Source organism: Chiloscyllium plagiosum, chromosome 1 (assembly GCF_004010195.1).
Source record: "Chiloscyllium plagiosum isolate BGI_BamShark_2017 chromosome 1, ASM401019v2, whole genome shotgun sequence".
NCBI lineage: Eukaryota > Metazoa > Chordata > Chondrichthyes > Orectolobiformes > Hemiscylliidae > Chiloscyllium > Chiloscyllium plagiosum.
In genome coordinates, this window is record NC_057710.1 from 138,948,279 (window position 1) to 138,968,487 (window position 20,209).

Here is a 20,209-nt window from a genome sequence, read left to right on the forward strand (position 1 = left end):
CAAAATATATTAATGATCTTGATGAAGGAACTGAGAGCACTGTTGCTAAGTTTGCAGATGACACAAAAATAGGTGGAGGGACAGGTAGTGATGAGAAAATGGGGAAACTGCAAAGGATTTTGACAGGCTAGGGCAGAGAAGTGGCAGATGGAATACAACATGCAAAAATGTGCATTTGTACACTGTTAGGAAGAATAGAGGTGTAGACTATTTTCAAAATAGGGAAAGGCTTCAGAGACAAAGGGTCTGAGGAGTCCTAGTTCAAGATTCTATTAAGGTTAACATACAAGTTCATTTGGCAGTTAGAAAGGCAAATGCAATGTTAGCATTCATTGTAACAGGACTAGAATACAAGAGCAGAGATGTACTGCTGAGGTTGTATAAGCCTCTGGGCAGATCACAAATTTGGAATATTGTGAGCAGTTTTAGGCTCCCTATTTAAGGAATGTTGTGCTGGCCTTGGAGGGGGTCCAGCGGAGGTTTACAAGAATGTTAAGTGGCAGATGGAGTTTAATTCAGATAAATGCGAGGTGCTGCATTTTGGGAAAGCAAATCTTAGCAGGATTCATACACTTAATGGTAAGGTCCTAGGGAGTGTTGCTGAACAAAGAGACCTTGGAGTGCAGGTTCATAGCTCCTTGAAAGTGGAGTCGCAGGTAGATAGGATTGTGAAGAAGGCATTTGGTATGCTTTCCTTTATCAATCAGAGTATTGAGTACAGGATTTGGGAGGTCATGGTGCGGCTGTACAGGACATTGGTTAGGCCACTGTTGGAATATTGTGTGCAATTCTGGCCTCCTTCCTATCGGAAAGATGTTGTGAAACTTGAAAGAGTTCAGAAAAGATTTACAAGGATGTTGCCAGGGTTGGAGGATTTGAGCTACGGGGAGAGGCTGAACAGGCTGGGGTTGTTTTTCCCGCAGTGTCGGAGACTGATGGGAGACCTTATAGAGGTTTACAAAATTATGAGGGGGCGTGGATATGATAAATAGGTAAAATCTTTTTTCCTTAGGATCGGGGAGTCCAGAACTAGAGGGCTTAGGTTTAAGGTGAGAGGGGAAAGATATAAAAGAGACCTATGGGGCAACATTTTCAAGCAGAGGATGGTAGGTGTATGGAATGAGCTGCCAGAGGAAGTGGTGAAGGCTAGTACAATTATAACATTTAAAAGGCATTTGGATGGATATATGAATAGGAAGGGTTTGGAGGGATATGGGCCGGGTGCTGGCAGGTGGGACTAGATTGGGTTGGGATATCTGATCAGCATGGACGGGTTGGACCAAAAGGTCTGTATCTGTGCTGTACATCTCTATGACTCTGAGGAACAATTTAGGAATCTGGGTGTGTATGTGGAGTTTAGAAGGACGTGGAGAAGTCTCATTTGAAACTTACAGAATACTGGGAAGCTTGAACAGAGTAGACATGGAGAAGATGTTTCCATTTGTAGGAGAGGCAATGACCTGAGGGCACTTCCTCAGTATGAAGGGACAACCCTTTAAAACTAAGATGAAGAGGAACTTTTTCAGCCAGAGGGTGATGAATCTGTGGAATGCATTGCCACAGAGGACTGTGGAGGCCAGGTCTTTGATTGTAGTTAAGACATAGATATGACCCTGATTGGGATGCCCCAAACAGATCTCACCCTCCGCCCAATCGCCATTTAGGTCACAGATATATTCACTAGGATTTGAGATCTGAAATAGAAATTTAAAAAAGAGTAATGTCTGTATGTTGAACATGTTCCAGCTTTGTGCATATGCAGTGGAATTGTGTTAGCTGTGACCTCAGTCTGGAAGGCGTGTTTAAGTGAATGTGTTTTTTGAGTGGCAGTGTGCCAGCTACCATGAAAATACTTTTCTCATGCCTGGTGATTAATAACAACAGTTTCTGTTCTGAATACCTGATACTTGCTGGTTGAATACGTGAATGTAGCACATCACCACGACCCCCACCAAATCCATCCCCCATCTTATGAGCAATCACGCTTCGGCAGTAAATGCTGGCCCAGCCATTAATGTTCCCATCCCAAAAACAAATACAAAAGAATTGATAGATGCAGTGGGAGGACCAAAGGCCTTCCTGACCCGAGAAAAAGTGTTGTAAAGGTAATTATCTTTCTGACCAGGCAGCTCTTGAATCTGCAGTTTTTCCAAGCTCAGGCCAGTTTCCAGGGGCAATCAAACCTGTAGACTGTTATCTAGATTGTTTCTCACCAAGACACTCTATAAACATAGCAAACTATTCCAAATTTTAATGAACACAAATCCAGAAATAGCTAGAGAAACTGAGCAGGTCTGGCAGCATCAGTGGAGAGAAAACAGAGATAATGTTCCAAATGCAGTTATCTGTCTTCAGAATTTAATCAAGTTCTCAATTGCATGTCTTCTGCATTTCCACATAATACACTGGCACTGTATAAACACTTGAACCAAAACACAATAGATTGTGTTTAACATTTTTAAACTCCAACGCACATCAGTCTATCCTGGTGGGGAGAGCGGGATATTTTAATGTTGAGGATTATTGTAATAGTGTATATTACAAGGAAAATGGAGCAAAAACATTGGCCAAAAGATTAAATTCTGAAAGGAAAAGGAAAAGTGCTCATACGATGGCTATATATGCGTTTTGATAGAACACAGACATTGTAAGAAGATTTAGTGAGAGAAATGACATTGAGTATTTATGAGGGATTGCCCATAATTTTGAATAAATATTTTTTGTATTTACCTTGTTCCTTTCATTTTTATTTTCTTTTTAACATTTTTACTGAAGAGGATAAACAGTATTTTTCTTTTTATTGCTTTCATTAATGCTTGTAACCAAGCCTGAAAAGGAATAAATACGAGCTGCGCCTAAATGGGTCTGCGCCAAAAAGGGCTGCGCCAAACCGGCCGCACCGAATCGCTCGCGCCAAAATGGCTGCGCCGAATGGTCCTACACCCTTACAGAGCTGTAGTCTGTCTATAACTGTGTTGTTATTAAAGAGCAGTACTCTGTATCTAAACCTGTGTTGATATTACACAGCTGCACTCTTTATCTGACCTGATGTTAGAGTCCTGTACTCTGTATCCAACCCTGAGTTAATGTGTCAGAGCTGCACTCTGTATTTAACTCTGTGTTGTTACAGAGCTGCACTCTGTATCTACCTCGTGTTTTTGTTACAAAGCTGTACTCTGTAATTAACGCTGTGTTGATGTTACAGAGCTGGACACTGTGTCTAACATTGTGTAGTTGTTATGGAGCTGTACTCTGTAATGCTGTGTTGATGTTACAGAGTTGTACTCTGTATCTAAATCTGTGTTGTTACAGAGCTGTACTGTAACAGAAATACAGAGTACTGGGCTAATAGTAGGATTCTTGGTAGTGTGGATGAGCAGAGAGATCTCTGTGTCCATGTGCATAAATCCCTGAAAGTTTCCACCCAGGTTGATAGTGTTGTTAAGAAGGTGTATGGTGTGTTAGCGTTTATTGGTGGAGGGATTGAATTTCTGAGCCATAAGGTCATACCGCAGACGTACAAATCTCTGGAGCGACCACACTTGGAGTATTGCATACAGTTCTGGTCACAGCAATTTCGGAAGGGCATAGAAGCATTGGAAAGGATACAGAGGAGGAAATTTACCAGGATGTTGCCTGGTGTTGAGAAGATGATTAAGAGGTGGCTTAATAGAGACATACAAGATGGTCAGAGGCTTAGATGGGTCGACAGTGAGAGCCTTTTTCCTCAGATGGTGATGGCTAGCACTAGGGGCATAGTTTTAAATTGAGGGGTGATAGATATACGATAGATATCAGAGATAGGTTCAGGATGATAATGGAATAGTTTAGTTTAGATGGTCTTCAGGTCGGTATCACAGCACGGTGCAACATTGAGGGCTGAAGAGCCTGTACTGCGCTATGTGGTTCTCTGTTCTTTGTTCTAGGTCAGAATTGTTTTTAAGGTTTGAGTCTGTGGATCTTTGTTTCCCAGAGACTGTTGGAGACAGGCTCATCAGATATTTTTAAGACCGATTGTATCTGATGTTTGTCAAGAAACTAAAGTTTCAGAATTAGGCAAGAAAATGGGATCAAGGCCAAGATTACCCATGATCCTATTGAACAATGGAACAGGGTCAAGAGGCCGAATGACCTATTCTTGCTCCGAATTCATATCTTATAATAATGTGAGATGATTTATTTACAATTTAGCTATTTAATTGAATTACGTTTGCTTTCTATGCACAGATCTACCATAAACTTATGGTCACGTGATGCAAATATTAACCTATTTATTGGAAATGAGTTAACAATGTATGTCAGAGAATTTTAAGTCAAATGTGTTGAACATTCCTATGATAATATTCCTTTGTATAATTTCGTAGGTTTGATCTCCTTTCAAATTTTTGGTGAAGTCAATAAGAGGACAAACTACACATGTTCTATTAGTAGAATACATTTGAGAGGTCAAAGTACAGCTCCTATGATCTTTCCTGCTGTTTTTTCATTAATTTACAGGATGTGAACATAGCTGGCAAAGAGAGCATTTTATTGCCATTCCAAATTGAGGTGATGGTGGTGGTGACTAAGGCATTTGCTAGGCAGCTAAGAGTCACATGCATTGGTCAGGGTCTGGAGTTGCATAAAGACCCAACTTGATAATGATAGCTTCCTTCCCTAAAGAACATTAAGGACCAGATGGGATTTCAGTGTCCACCACCAAGAGTAGCTTGGCAGCAGTATTACTGTTCGAGCTGGTCGGGGCCTAATGGACACAGCTGCTAGACTGGGTCTACAGCAGGTGGTGAGGGAACAACAAAAGGGAATAACACACGTGACCTCATCCTTACCAGTCTGTAGATGCATCAGTCCATGACAGTATCGGTAAGAGTGTCTACTGCTCAGTCTTTGTGAGGTCAAAGTCCTGCCTTTACATTGAGTATACCCTCCATTGTGATGTGTGGCATTATCACTGTGCTAAATGAGACAGATTTCAAACAGATCTAGCCACTCAAGACTGGCGCATTCCATGGGTCACTATGGACCATCACCAGCAGCAGAATTGTAGTCCAGTGCAATCTCTAAGCTCATGGCCCATCATATCCCCCACTCAACCATTGCCATCAACCCTGGTTCAATGGAGGGTGCAGGAGGGCATGCCAGGAGCAGCACCAGGCATACCTAAAGCAGCTGCTTCATACCAAACAGCATTAGCAGCAATTGATAGACAGAGCTAAGCAATCGCACAACCAACATATCAGATCTAAGCTCCACAGTCATATCACACTCAGTTGTGAATGGTGGTGGACAATTAAACAATTCACTGGAGAAGGAAGCTGCACAAATATTTCCCATCCCAAATGATGGAAGAGCCCAACAAATCAATGCAAAAGATAAGGCTGAAGGTTTTGCAGCAATCTTCAGCCAGATGTACCGAGTGGATGGTCCACCTCCGCCTCCTCCAGAAGTCCCCAGTATTACAGATACCAGTGTGCAGCCAATTCAGCTCACTCCATGTGATACTAAGAAAGGTTGATTCTTGGAGGCACTGGTTACTGCAAATGTTTTGGACCCTGACAACATTCTGGCAATAGCACTGAAGGCTTGTGTCCAGAACTTGCTGCTCCCTTAACCAAGCTGTTCCAATACAGTTATAATGCAGGCATCTACCCAACAGTTTGGAAAATTGCCCAAGTATGTCCAACACACTAAAAGCAGGACAAATACAACCCAACCAATTACTCCCCATCAATCTACTCTCGATCATAGTAAAGTTATGGAAGGTGTCATCAAAATTGCTTTCAAGCAGCACCCTAACCTTCTCTGTGATGCACAATTGGATTCCACTAGGGCCACTCGGTGTTAAACCTCATTACAATCTTGGTTCAAACTGAATTCCAGAGGTTAAGTAAGAATGACAGCCCTTAACATTAAGGCTGAGTGTGGCATCAAGGAGCCCTAGCAAACCTGGAATCCGTGGGTATTAGGGACAAGCTCTCTGGCTAGAGTCAAACCTGGCACATAGGAAGATGGTCGTGGTTGTTGAAGGTCAGTCATCTCAGTTCCAGGACACATCGGCAGTTCTTCCTCAGGATAGTGTCCTCGGCCCAACCAACTTCAGCTGCCTCATCACTGACCTTCCCTTCTCCATAAGGTCAGAACTGGGGATATTTGCCGATGATTGCTGAATGTTCAGCAACATTTGCAATTCTTCAGGTACTGAAGCAGTCCACATTCAAATGCAACAGAATCTAGACAATAGTTTGAGCTGACAAGTGGCAAGTAATGTTCGCGCCCCACAAATGTCAGACTATGACCATCTCCAAAAGAGACAATTTAACCACCACCCCTTCAAATTCAATGCTGTTCACTGAATCCCCCACTTTCATCATCCTGGGGGTTATTATTGACCAGAAATTGAACTGGACACATCTCGAAAAACAGTGGCTACAAGAGCAGGACAGAGGCTGGAGATCAGTCATGATCTCATTTGAATGGCAGCCTTGAAGGGCTGAATGGCTTACTCCTTTTCCTGTGCTCCTGTGTATTGCTAACTTAGGTAGATAACCATGATGCTACTTCTCCTGGCAAATTTCACCCACTATATGAGATGAATTTAAATAAGCACCCCTTGCTTCCAGTTCAGTCTGTTCATCTTCGACATGAGCATTTCACTTGTCTGCAAGGATTACTGGAGTTAAATAGTTAAATTATATACCAGTCAGCTTTGATATGGTGTGTTGTCCTATATTTAGAGTCATAGAGACGTACAGCATGGAAACAGACCCTTCGGTCCAATTCGTCCGTGCTGACCAGATATCCTAACCCAATCTAGTCCCGTTTGCCAGCACTTGGCCCATATCCCTCTAAACCCTTCCTATTCATATATCCATCCAGATGTCTTTTAAATGTTGCAATTTATTGCAGAAATAGAGTTGTTCCTGATTTTGTTTACCACCTTTATTTTACAGATTATGATTCGGATGCCATGAGTAGCTCCTATGAATCATATGATGAAGATGATGAGGATGGGAAGGGAAAGAAACTAAGACACCAGTGGCCATCTGAGGAGGCTTCAATGGATTTGGTGAAAGATGCTAAGATCTGTGCTTTTCTTCTGCGCAAGAAACGTTTTGGACAGTGGACAAAACAATTTTGTGTCATTAAAGATAACAGACTATTGGTATGCTTCTTTTCTTTTTGGTCTGATCATATTTTCTTCTGTTGCTCTCTTGGGATGCAGCACCAAGTGCAGGTGGGATGGTATGAGTATTGTGCGAGCTCAGGATTTAATCTTTGCTTTTAGTGCTACAAAAGCTCAAAGGATCATCAACCTCAGATGGAGTTATTGCTTCCAGCCCACAATGTGTCCTATGTTCCTAAAGACAGCAAAAGGAAAAAGCATGAGCTACGAATCACCCAGCAAGGAGCGGACATTGTCGTTTTGGCTGTGCAAAGCAAAGAACAAGCAGAGGAATGGCTAAAGGTATGTTTTGGGAGTAATTATCTTCTAGTCCTTTATTCAGGACAATCCAGCTATAACTCTTTCTCATACACTGAAGGCCCAGTCGCCTATTTACAAATTTGGGTCCAGTATAAGATGTTCTCGCAGTTCTAACAAAATGTTCTTCAGTTCCATGCCAAAGGATATATCCCTGGTAATTCTTCACCAAACCATGGCTAAGTGTTGAGATTTATTTTTACTCTGAAAAGGGTGAGGAGGCATGCCCAGAGTCTACCTCAGCCAGAATGGGGAATGAAATCTTCCTACCATGTGGTATCCAGAAATGTACACAATACTCCCAAGTCCAACAAGTCTTGTATAATTTCAGCATAACCCCCTTACTCTTGCACAGTATGCTCCTGTTGATAATAAGGCATTCAGGATGCTGAGTTTTAACTACTCATTCTGCTGATGGCAATTTTAAAGGTTTATGCACATATATTCACAGTTGGACTTGGTTCCTATTTTGTACTGTTTGTTCTTATTCTTCCTAGAAAATGTGTCACCTCACACTTTTCCACATTGAACAGCATCTACCACCTAATTTATCCATTTCACCAGTTTGTCTATTATTTTGGAGTTCTACACTGTCCTTCTCACAGCTGGCAATGTTTCCAAGTTTTGTATCATCCACAGACTTTGAAATTGTTGTTGTTCACCAAGGTCTAGATGAGTCCTTGCAACTGAGTTGCCGCGTGAGCTACAAACATAGCATTGTCATCATAAGGAAGTTTCCTTATCAGAATGCAACTAACATTCGCCTTCAACTTCTGTGTAAATAGATTGTAGAACTTGCAATTTTTCCTAGTGTGCCATAGGTACCTTCCATATCTGTTGGAATGGTGACCACAAATATGAAGAGAACTGTGGTGGTGGGATAATGTTTTGCATCTCTGTCTCAATTACCCTACGGGAAGTGGCTAGTAAATTTGGTTACCTCGAGTGCACAATGATGGACAATCTTTCCCTTGGTGCAGATCTTGACATAGGCATGAGGAAAGCAGTTACTATCTTTGGCTAACATGCAAAATGCATGTAGGGTAGCACATGTATCAGACTGATGATTCATAAGGTCTGTGTTCTCAGTACCTTGTTGTAAGGTTGTGAGACATCCATGACTTCCAGCTACCAGGAAAAGAAGATCAATAATTTCCATTTTGCTTCATGTAAGGCATTTCTGGAAGAACCTGCCTCTCAAGGATAGGTTTTCATACCTATTAGCAAATGTGCACCAAATGATGATAACTAGATTGTTTTTAAGTTTGTTTTTCAACTCTTGTAGATGGAATAATGCTAATACAGCTGTCTCTAATCGTTTGTCGTAACATTGTTGAAAGATCAGCAGATCTTTGACAAAGCAGCATCCTGCTTATTGGGTGGGTGACTAGAAATTTCTCATCCTGAAGTTACAGCTGGAAATAAGCACTGTTATGTAGAAATTTGAGGCTTTTTTTTTACTGAGGTTTGTGTGAGAGTGTTGTAGAAAGCTGTAACTCTAGGTGTGGAACTTAATAAAAAGAGTGCACCTTCTAATGGCAGGATAGGAAGTGTCCTGTCCCCTCTACCTGCAAGTCAAGAGCCACTGTGCGCACAAGCACAATGAAAGCTTTGTGTTCATGCGGCAGGTCGGCACATACAGAGGAGTTCTGCTCTAATAAGCTTGCTTTCTCCTCAGCTGCGATTTCAAGGTTATAGAAGTAAGTATTGAGGCAGAATGATTGCATGTTGAGACACTGTTTTGCTATGCATATGTATATAGTTATCTCAGCTTATGTTGTTCAACTGAGTATTTGTTGAGATATTCTCCTTCTGAAGGCATTTTGCACAGTCCTGCTTCATAATTGGCTGTTGTTGCTGAATTAAGGCAACTAAGGGAGATCTCATCATTGCAAGCATGAATGTGATAATGTGTTGGATGTCACTCTTGATTGGATGGTAATACATGTGATTTGATATATCTTCTCAAGGCACTGACATGGCTGAACATGCATTATTGGTGCACAATTGATGTAGACAGGTTTGCAAGTGAGGATTTTTTTCATTCATTCACGGGATGTGGGCATCACTGGCTAGGCCAGCATTTATTGCCCATCTCTAATTGCCCAAAGGGCAGTTAAGCGTCAACGATATTGCTGTGAGTCTGCAGTCACACGTAGGCCAGACCAGGTAGATATATTACTTGTGGTTAAAATGATTGAAGATGATGTGCTTGACAGTCCTGCCATGTTTATCCTGGCATGTTGGAAAGCTGCTCCAAATGTCATTTAAGAAGTTTAGCAGCTTCTCTGTTTTCAATTAGCAATTCGTCTTCCTTTTGAAATGCAATGTGTGCAACACATACAGCAGAAGACAACAACTCTGGATACCTTCTGTGAGCATATTATAAATTTCCATCAAACTAGTCATCACTTTGGAAAAACAGTTTCAGCAATCTTATGGTCTACTACACCATTTTCTTTGTAAAGCAGTATGCAGTAATATGCTGCTCCAAAGGACTTTGGGTGATGTACTGGTGTGAACCACATTCTGATGGTCCAACCCAGTACGGTACTTGGATAAGGGCATATCTGCACCTATATGTTGTAACTTGAGAAACACCACACACATTCCCTGCAGAGCCTTGAAATTATCCGTTATGCAGGTGTTTAAGTCTGCAGTTATTTTAAGGCTGATTGGCACAGTATTCCCGCCAAAGCCATGGGGCTGCAGGTCTTGTGCAAGCATGCACAGGTCAGTAACTGCCTTGTAAGAAAGCCTTAGTTATTGCTGACATTTACTCTTAGTCATGCATGGCAGGGTGGTTGATGTGTGTTCTTAACACCTCTTGATATAACATTATTCTTTCTTGATGAAGTTGATGATTATCTTGGTTGGTTCCTCTTGACCACTTTCCCTCTCTGATGGTGCCAACTGATGGCCTTGTTGCCAATTTTTCTGTGACCAAAGCCACCCTCCGGTGAATCCCTTCCTCTGCTATACCATGTTGCAAGATAATAGGGTGTTAAGAAACTTATTGCAAATCCACTAAGTAAATAGAGTGAAGATGGCAGGAAAAAGATTGAGTAACTCTCCTTTACATGGCTCTCATTCCTAGAGCAGCGACAACCAATTAATGGGGATGCATGACCCTCCAATTAGCAACACTCTGAATCCCTCTCATCCCACGGCGGGCTCCTCTCTCAACTTGACCTCCTGCCAGGTAAAGGTTTTCTGGCAGCAGTTGATCCTGCACGTGGAAAGAACCGGTAGGAATTGACAGAAACAAATATGTGGTGTCCTCCAGCAATGACAAAACACAAAGTGGTCAACTACACAAATTACAGTTTACTTGTTCACAAGACAGTGTATCAACAGCCTTTCCTCCCGAAGGAAATATTCATGGCTCCGTTACTTTGAAATCTTGAGACATCCATGTTTTGATTGAATTAGCTATTGCTGGCTGATTAAATGTTTGAGGAACACATATTAGTCTGTGATGACCACCAACAAAGGGGCAGCACAGTGCCTCAATGGTTAGCACTGCTGCCTCACAGCACCAGGGACCCAGGTTCGATTCCAGGTGATGGTTGTGTGGAGTTTGCACATTCTCCCCGTGTCTGCATGGCTTTCTTCCAGGTGCTCCAGTTTCCTTCCACAATCCAAGATGTGCAGGTTAGGTGAATTGGCCATGTTAAATTGCCCATAGTGTTCAGGGGTGTATAGGTTAGGTGCATTAGTCAGGGGTGATGGGTCTGGGTGGTTGGTGTGGACTTATTGGACTGAAGGGCCTGTTTCCACACTGTAGGGATTCTTAAAAATAAAAAGTAACAGTCATGAAGATGGAGAATAGCATTAACTGTGCCTCTGAAAACTTCCACGTCCGCCCTCCCTCTGTCATTAGCAAGTTTCCTCCCATTTTTCTTGACTCTACCCTAACTTTACCCTGCTGCTTTCCCCCCAATCATCTTAGCTCAGAGCTGTTGACTTTCAACTTTCTATCTTTCACTCTTGACTATCTCATCCTCATTCCAGACCTACCTACTGACATTCTGGAGCCTCCGTGCATCATTCCCTCACTTCCTTCAGAGACCATTGACCTACTGCTTCTGCAGTTGGGCCTGCCCTGTTTCAAACTCAAGGTCCCTTCCAAAATGTTGGCCAATTATTTCTAATGGACACACAGGATGAGAGCACTGCAACAATGGGCCTCACCTGTAGGCTGGAGCCTCGCTTCCTTCACAGCTACCTCCCTGTCCACAAACACAGCAGTGCCTGCCATTTTAGGATCTGAAAACAAGCTCCATTGCCTTATCAGCTCCACGCTGTGCAATTTGACAATCCGTGCACCACACTATCACTCTCACCTTGCCCTTGTCTCTAACAGACTATCCAACTTGCTTCTGCTCTACTGTTGAGTCAGACAAAAATACAAAATCTCACCTCCAGCCCAAAGATTGAACTGCCTAACGCACATCAACCCTAAGAAATAAGGAATAGGAAACACCAGATTCCTGTCTATCACCAACTCAGTCTTGAAATTAGAAATTAATTTGTGTTTCATATCTAATAAATTTTCACAGAATGCAGATTAATGATAAATAGGTTTCTGTCACTGACAGCATATTGGCTACTATGATCCTGACATGCCACCCACTTCTAACTCATGAATTAAATTTGACATCAGGAAATGAGATGTTGGCTCGTGCCTAATTAAATCCTCCCAGCTGCCACGTTTCCCACTTTTACAGCCCCATTATGTGTCACCATAGGTGTCGTTTTGGTTTTGTTTTTAACCACAAGCATAATGGAGAACAAACCTGTTTGTTTGTGTGGATAAGAGTCTGTTTCCAATTTTAAATAAACTCAATGATATTTCATTCGACAGAGAATTTGTTATTGGGCTGAAATGAGACCAAGTTCTTTTCAGTCCACTTTCCATTGAGCTTAGATCCAACAAATGATTAAGGTTTACAATATGCTGCCTGATGGGCTGATTAAAATAGATTCAACTGGAGTTTTTAGATGTGAATTTTATGTAATTAAAGGAGGAATTATAAAGCTATGGGCAAGAGTAAGTGGTAATAATCAGATCATTCTTCATTGGAGCCAATGTAGGTTTAGTGGGCTAATTAGCCGCCTCCTGGGCTGCTATTGTATGAATAAATAAGGCAAAATAGAGGCAGATTATTCCCGCTGCTGAAACGTTAGTTAACTCAATTCCCATTATATTTCTATGAATTGTATCATTTTTCTTTAATTGCAGGATCAAAACTGACAATGGCCCCAAAATCCACAGTGCACAATCCTAGTGGTTACATGTGATTGTGATTGTTGGTATCCTCCTACATGATTTTGCTGGAATTTGTGAAATCAGCAGAAAATGCATCTACTTTGCATGTGACAATCTACTATAGCTGTTCTTGTAGAGCCCTGTGAAAAGCAATCTCAATATTTTTATTTTAATTATTGTTTGGTTAGATGCAGTCCAGGCTGTTTGCCTGGCTTGAACCTATTCCCCAATAAATTCTGTTTCCACTACACACCCTCTGAGACAAATATTTATACTTCTGCAGAAACAAAAATTCTACTAAAACTGGGGATCATGAATGCTGACCTATGACAAATGATAATTTGATGTGAACCATTTGATCATCATTGTTTATTGCCTTTTGTTATAGTTTTTATAATGATGGTTGGTCATCAAGCCATTTCTATAACTGAATGTATGTAGATGTGTGTTGACGTTCTGAGAACTGAATTGTTCAAATCAAGTATTTTTATTCAAAGAACAGAACATTGGGAGTTCAGCAGCCAACACTCAATATCTGATGGGTTGATTGTGCAACAAGTGAAGCAATTCAAAGTCAGTAATTGCTGGTGTTTGGTCCAGTCACAGGAAAACATCAGTATTGTAGCAGTAATGATGAGGTACAATGTTACCACAGACCTACAGGGTATATATTTCCTCGGTAAACCATCCTAATGTTGGCTGCCTGTGGTGTAATTAGAAAGTTGTGTGGGAAACCTTGTGTGGAGATCATGTATAGTTTTCAGACCCAAAATACAAACTGGATTGGGATTGTGTGTTCCAAAAAGAGCACTTTTCTTCCTCCTTTGGACTGTACTGTTTTCGTAGTCTGTGCTGCAGCTGTTTTGCTGTTACATTCAGAATGTTGAAGCAATTGTATTACATTTCTTAAACAGAATGTTATTCTTTGTTTAATTTCCTCAGCATGGAATAGGTAATGAACCAAATTGGGCATAGTCCACATTTTCCCTATTATGTGCTTATTTTATTTCCTCAGTTCTGATACAATGGTGTAAGCTAGTAACCTTATTTTACTTCCTGTTAACATCTGCAACAGTCACAATCACAAATGGGGACTCCATATACATGAACAAGTCTGTTGTTGTGCTGAAAACACAGAACTGGATGTGGGACACTTGGGCAATTTCTCCATGCAGAAGACGTGACTGTCCCGCCGAACTCCTCTCTTCCTACCTCGACACTGTTCTGTCCCCCTTAGTCCAGGAACTCCCCACCTAATTTGGTGACACCACCATGCCCTTCACCCCCTTAAAGATTTTCATTTCCCCGGCCCCCAGTGCCTCATGTTCATCATGAACACCCAGTCCCTGTACACATCAATCCGCCACGACGAAGGTCTCTAAGCCCTCCGTTTCTTCCTCTCACACTATCCCAATCAGTACCCTTCCACCGACACCCTCATCAGCCCAACTGAACTGGTCCTCACCCTCAATAATCTCTCCTTCCAATCCTCCCACTTTCTTCAAACCAAAGGTTAGCCATGGGCACCCGCATGGGACTCAGTTATGCCTGCCTGTTTGTCGGTTAGGTGGAACAGTCCATCTTCCGCAGTTACATCAACACCATTCCTCACCTGTTCCTCCGCTACATCATTGATTGTATCGGCGCCGCCTCATGCTCCTACGAGGAGGTTGAACAGTTCATCAACTTTATCAACATCTTCCACCCTGACCTCAAATTCACCTGGACCATCTTGGCAGCCTCCCTCCCCTTCCTGGTCTTCTGGTGACCGACTAACCACAGACATATACTACAAACTCACCAACTCCCAGAGCTAACTAAACTACACCTCCTCCTACCCTACCTCCAGGAAAAATGCCATCCATCATTCCCAATTCCACCGCATCTGTTCCTAGAATGACCAGTTCCACCTTGGGAAGTCCCAGATGGCCTCCTGTTTACATTATCACAACTTCCCTTCCTATGTGGTTGACGATACCCACCAGTGCATCTGCGTCACTTCACGCTCCACCGCTCTTGAACACCACCCCTCCCAACATAGCAAGGACAGAACCCCCCAGTCCACCCTACCAAGCTCCGCATACATTGCATCGTCCTCCACCACCTCCAAATGGACCCCACCACCAGAGTCATGTTTCCCTCACCACCCCTATCAGCGTTCCAAAAAGACCATTCCCTCCACGACTCCCTTGTCAGGTCCACACTCCCCACCAGCCCACACCCCATTTCTGCCACCTTTCCCTGCTACCGCAGGAAGTGCAAAATCTGCGCCCACACCATGCCCCTCACCTCCATCCAAGACCCCAAGGGTTCCCCAAGGGTTCCTTCAACATCCATCAGAAATTTACCTGTACCTCTACCAATGTCATCTACTGCATCTGTTGCACCTGGTGTGGTCTCCTCTACAATGGGGAGACAGCATGCCTTGCGGATTATTTTAGAGAACATCTCCGGGACACCCCGCACCCACCAACCCCACTGCCCCCTGGCTGAACACTTCAGTTCCCCCTCCCACTCCGTCAAGGATGTGCAGGTCCTGGGCCGCCTCCACCGCCAAACCATTACCACCCAACACTTAGAGGAGGAATGCCTAATATTCCACCTTCAGACCCTGCAGCCACGTGGGATAAATGTGCATTTCGACAGCTTCCTCATTTTCCCCTCCCCCACATTATCCCAGTCCCAAGCCTCCAACTCGGCACCATCCTCTGGACCCATCCATCACTGCCCCCGCTGACCAATCACCTTTGCCCCAACCTTCCTCCACCTATTGCTTTTCCAGCTACCTCCCTCCAACCCCAATCCCCTCCCATTTATCTTTCAGCCCCGACTCATAAGCCTCATTCCTGATGAAGAGCTTATGCTCAAAACATTGATTCTCTTTCACCTCAGATGCTGCCTGACCTGCTGTAATTTTCCAGCACCATACTCTTGACTCACCCATATTGCTGCCCACTCTTTTATGCATTTCCAGTGCTCTTTTGGATGATTGGCCTCCTATTCTGTGTCCTTTGTAAACGTCAGCTCGGCTAAAACCCTACTGCTTGGATCCAATCAAATGTGAAGCTTTGTTTACCTGTCACCCCATGTATGATGACCTGCATTGGCTACAAAACTCCAATTTAAAATTCTCTTCCTTGTGTTTATATCCTTTCATGGCCTTTCACCTTGCTATCTCTGTAACTGTGTTTGTTAGCTTTCTTTGTTGCACTCTCACTTCTGAATCAGAAGGTTTTGGGTTCAAGTTCCACTGCAGGACTTGATCGGAAAAATCAAGGCTGGCATTCAAGGCTGGCAGTTTGGAGGGAGAGCTGCTCTGTCACAGGTGCTGTATTTCAAATAAGATATTAAATTGACATCCTGTCTACAGGTGAACAGACAATTTCCTACATCTTATTTTCAAGAAGAGTGGGAGAATGATCCTGGTATTCTAGCTGAAATTTGTCTTTTAAAAAAAATCAAAATCGTTTGTGAAACATTAGCTGCAGTGTTTCTGACATTACAATAGCAACTACATTTCAAAACTGCTTCATTGCCTGTTGAGTGCAATAAACTAGATCCTGTTTACTACAAGAGACCCTTTCTAGTTCAACCATCAAGTGGTTTTCTTCTACAAACTGGACCAAGCTGGTCCTGTAGCTTCCTACACTCAGAGGACCGTGGCAGGAACTTTCATTGTGAGCAGCAGCATATACAGCGTAATGAGCTGACATGATTTACACCAATAACATAGCATGATGTTAGAATATTTATAATACAACTTCAGTGATTTTTTTAATATATAATGTGTAATATTTTTGATGCTTTCTGCCAGGGTTGGTCTTAAAAGCTTCTGTTTGCACACACTCCCTCACTCATTCGCTCTCATTCACTCTCTCACTCTCACAATCTCACTCACACACTCACTCACTTTCTCTCTCTCTCTCTTATTCTGCTGTTGGATGAACAACACTTACATTCCTGACAATCAATTGGCAATGTAGGTAATTGTGAAGTGTGAAACCACGCTTGCTACAAGGTGTGCTATAAATGGCTGATTTTAAGCCTTGCTGTTAAATTCCTATTTCATAAGTTCAGTGCCAGAAAAATAATCAGTTTGATTTGTGTTCAGTACTTTTAAAAAAAAGCCTTCTTAAAAAGAAAACGCACTCTACTGTGGTTTAGTATTGCCTGATATGAGCTATATGATGATTTCTGAACACTATAGCCACATGTTAAGCATGTACAGTATTTGAAAAGTGAAGGGCCAGAATTATTTTCTACAAATCAACATGCAACTTTCATTAGTATGTCTAAAGTGTAAAAGATCTGTAGCTAACTGATTCAAAATGAGGAAAAATAAACTGTCCAGTTACATTTTTAAAGAAAATATTGTTTGACAAATTTGGGAGAACACCCCTTCCATCCACCAAGCTGAAAGAAATTATAACAAAAAACAAAACTATTTATAATTGACCCCTCAGTCACTAGGACTTCAGGATGTGTTTGTATTTACATGGTCCATAGTTTGATGAATCATAAGCTATTTCACAAGATTATGGTAACAACGGAAAGCTTGGTTTTCCAAAAGCTTTGTTTTAAAATAAACAATGATCAGGAAACCTATTGAGAAGTTACACCCTTTTTTGTCTATATATTTCAAAATTCTGTTGAATTTGATATTTATCCTGACTACTTCAACCTAAAATAGTCACAGTAAATCATTACTTAGTTTCATTTCAGAACGTTGACCTCTATAATTTACAACTATTAAGCAACTGTATATTTTATTGTTTTCTCATGTTGTTATTTTTAGGTAATAAAAGATGTTGTAGTACTTTGCAATGTAACTACTGAAACAGATGGATCCATGACAATTTTTCCTGTGAACAAAGCGGAACTAGAAAAGGTAATGTGCTGCAGATGTCCTCATGCCACTTCCTAGGCCATTGGTTTATACACACTTTGAGGGTTGGAGAGGTGTAGAGGGGAGGGGCTAAAAAAGGAGGTCTATCTGAAAGTGTTTCTTTAACTCCTGTAATCTCATTGATTTATTAATTTTGAATTGATTTCACAGATTCAAAATTCAAGTGACCAACCTTGTCTTGAAAAAAATAACCAAAGAAATTACACTTTCTGAGGCAAGGTGTAAATTAGGTGTGAAAGGACAGGTTCAACAGAGCCCTACTCTCCACGCATAGCCTTGGAAACTATTGATGTAGAATACTGAAACTCAATTGTCAGATCTCAGATTCTACCTAGATATTGCATCATCTTGGTCAAGAAGACTTGCTGAATATCCTGAGAACCATTTTTTTTTCAGTTCAGTTTCTGGAATCCCTTTATTTGGGTGATCTCTTTTCTTCACAAAGCTGGGTGGGATAGTGAATTGTAAAGGAGGATGCTTCATTGTGATTTGGGCAAGTTGAGTAAGTGGCAAATGCATGATAGATGAAGTGCAATGCGTATAGATGTCAGGTTATCCATGTTGGTAGCAAAACAAGGAAGGAAGGTTATTATTCGCCATGATTGAATGGTGGAGTGGACTTGATGGGCCAAATGGCCTTACTTCCACTCTTATGTCTTATGGTCTTATGATTGTTATCTGAATGGTGTTAGATTGGGAAAGGTGGAAGGTGTATCAAAACTTGAGTGTCCTGTACATCAGTTGCTGAATGTAAGCATGCAAATGCAGCTGGTGGTGAAGAAGGCAAATAACATTTCAGCTTTCGTAGTGAGAGGATTTGAGTACGTGAACAGGGATGTCTTGCTACAATTGTACAGGCCTTGGTGAGACCACACCTGGAATATTGTGTGTAATTTTGATCTCCTTATCTGAGGAAGGATGTTCCGGCAATAGAGGGAGAGCAACAAAGATTTAGGATTACACTTATTGGAGTTTAGAAGAATGAGGAGGGAGTTTTAACAGGAGTAGTCAGGGTAAACAGGACTAGACAAGGTAATGATTGGGGAAACCAGTACACAGGGTCACAGTTTAAGGGTACAGGACATGTTATTTAGGGCTAAGATAAGGAGAAATTTCTTCACCCAGAAAGTGGTGAGCCTGTGGAATTCTCTTTCACAGAAAGCAGTTGAGGCCAAAACATTGAATTCAAGAAGAAGTTACATTTAGTTCTTAGGCTAAAGCAATCAAAGGTTTGAGGGAGAAAGTGGGAGCAGGATACTGAGGTAGACCATCAGCCATGATTATATTGAACAGAGGCCAAATGGCATACTTCTGCTCTTATTTTCAATGTTTCTATATATTGAGTAGAAATCTAGAAGTCTGAGAATAAAATGGCTGATATTTCATGATACTGCATTTGAGAGCAAAACAGATTTTCTCTTCTCTCTCTCTTTTCATTTGCTGTTGTATGTATATTTGTTTTTGGCCATTATCTTGGCCATTAATTTGTGGCTCTTCATTTCTGCTTATTTACATAGCTCTTTCCCTTTGTGTATTTTTTCTGTTGTGTTCTGTTTTTTGTCTCCTTTGCTCCAGTCATGGATTTACATTGGTTCAACTTTAGCTTTGAGGAGTGTGGAAAAGAAAAACAAATTATCACATTCCATCTAAAAATAAAGCCTAGTTGTACTTTAGTTTAAGGAAATGTTAAGCATTTTAACTGAGATGTCTGTAAAGCTAGCTTGAGCACATTTATGATATCCTTCTATTCCATAAGAAATATCCATAATTTTACATTCCATTCCCCTGCAATAACTGACAACATTTATATTCGCCTTCCTAGTCACCTACATACTAACCTTTTGTAATTAGTGTGTCAGGACATCCTGATCCTTCTGTACCACACAGAGTTCTGCAATCTGTCTCCATTTCAGCATTATGCTACCTTTCTATTCCTCCTGCCAAAGTGGCAAGTGTTTGTCCACTCACTTAACCTGCATATATCTCTTTCTAGACATCTTTTGTCCTCTTCGCAATTTACTTTGTTGCCTATCTTTGTATCATCAGCAGATTTAGTAATTATAGATTCAGTGCCTTCATTTCAAGTCATTTGATATAAATAGTTGAGGCCTCAATTTTGAACCTTGTAGCACATCTTGCCAACCTGACTGACCCATTTTTTTTATGCCTACATTTTGTGTCCTTTTAGCTCACCAATCCACTGTCCACACTGGGGAATTTTAGAAAATGGTAAAACAAATTCAGCTACTATTTTAGCAGCCACTTTTATCTATGAGTCTAGAGTGAAGTCCGCCAAGACAGAGGGACTTGTCAGCTGTTAGTTCTAATAATTTTCACAGTATCCTTTCAGTGCTGATTTAAGTGTTCCAAGTTACTTGCTCCCCTTCATCTACTGATTCACAAATTTCTGGGGATGCTATTGTATCCTGTATAGTGAAGACAGATTCAGAATGTCTATTCAGTTCGTCTCCCATTTCCTTATTTTTCATTATTAATTCCACAGTCTGTGTGTGTGTGTGTGTGTGTGTGTACCCCTCCCTCTCTCTCTCTG

General features: G+C 41.6%; 1 protein-coding gene across 2 annotated transcripts in view; it reads left to right on the top strand.

Moving 5' to 3' along the window:
* Positions 1-20,209, top strand: part of afap1 (actin filament associated protein 1) — a 276,239-nt gene that overhangs the window by 172,882 nt on the left and 83,148 nt on the right. For both annotated transcript variants that reach the window (XM_043698373.1, XM_043698382.1), the window contains exons 5-7: positions 6,951-7,162; positions 7,286-7,465; positions 17,548-17,640. In XM_043698373.1, the coding sequence (XP_043554308.1) occupies positions 6,951-7,162; positions 7,286-7,465; positions 17,548-17,640 (485 nt within the window). The remainder of the gene's footprint in view (positions 1-6,950; positions 7,163-7,285; positions 7,466-17,547; positions 17,641-20,209) is intronic.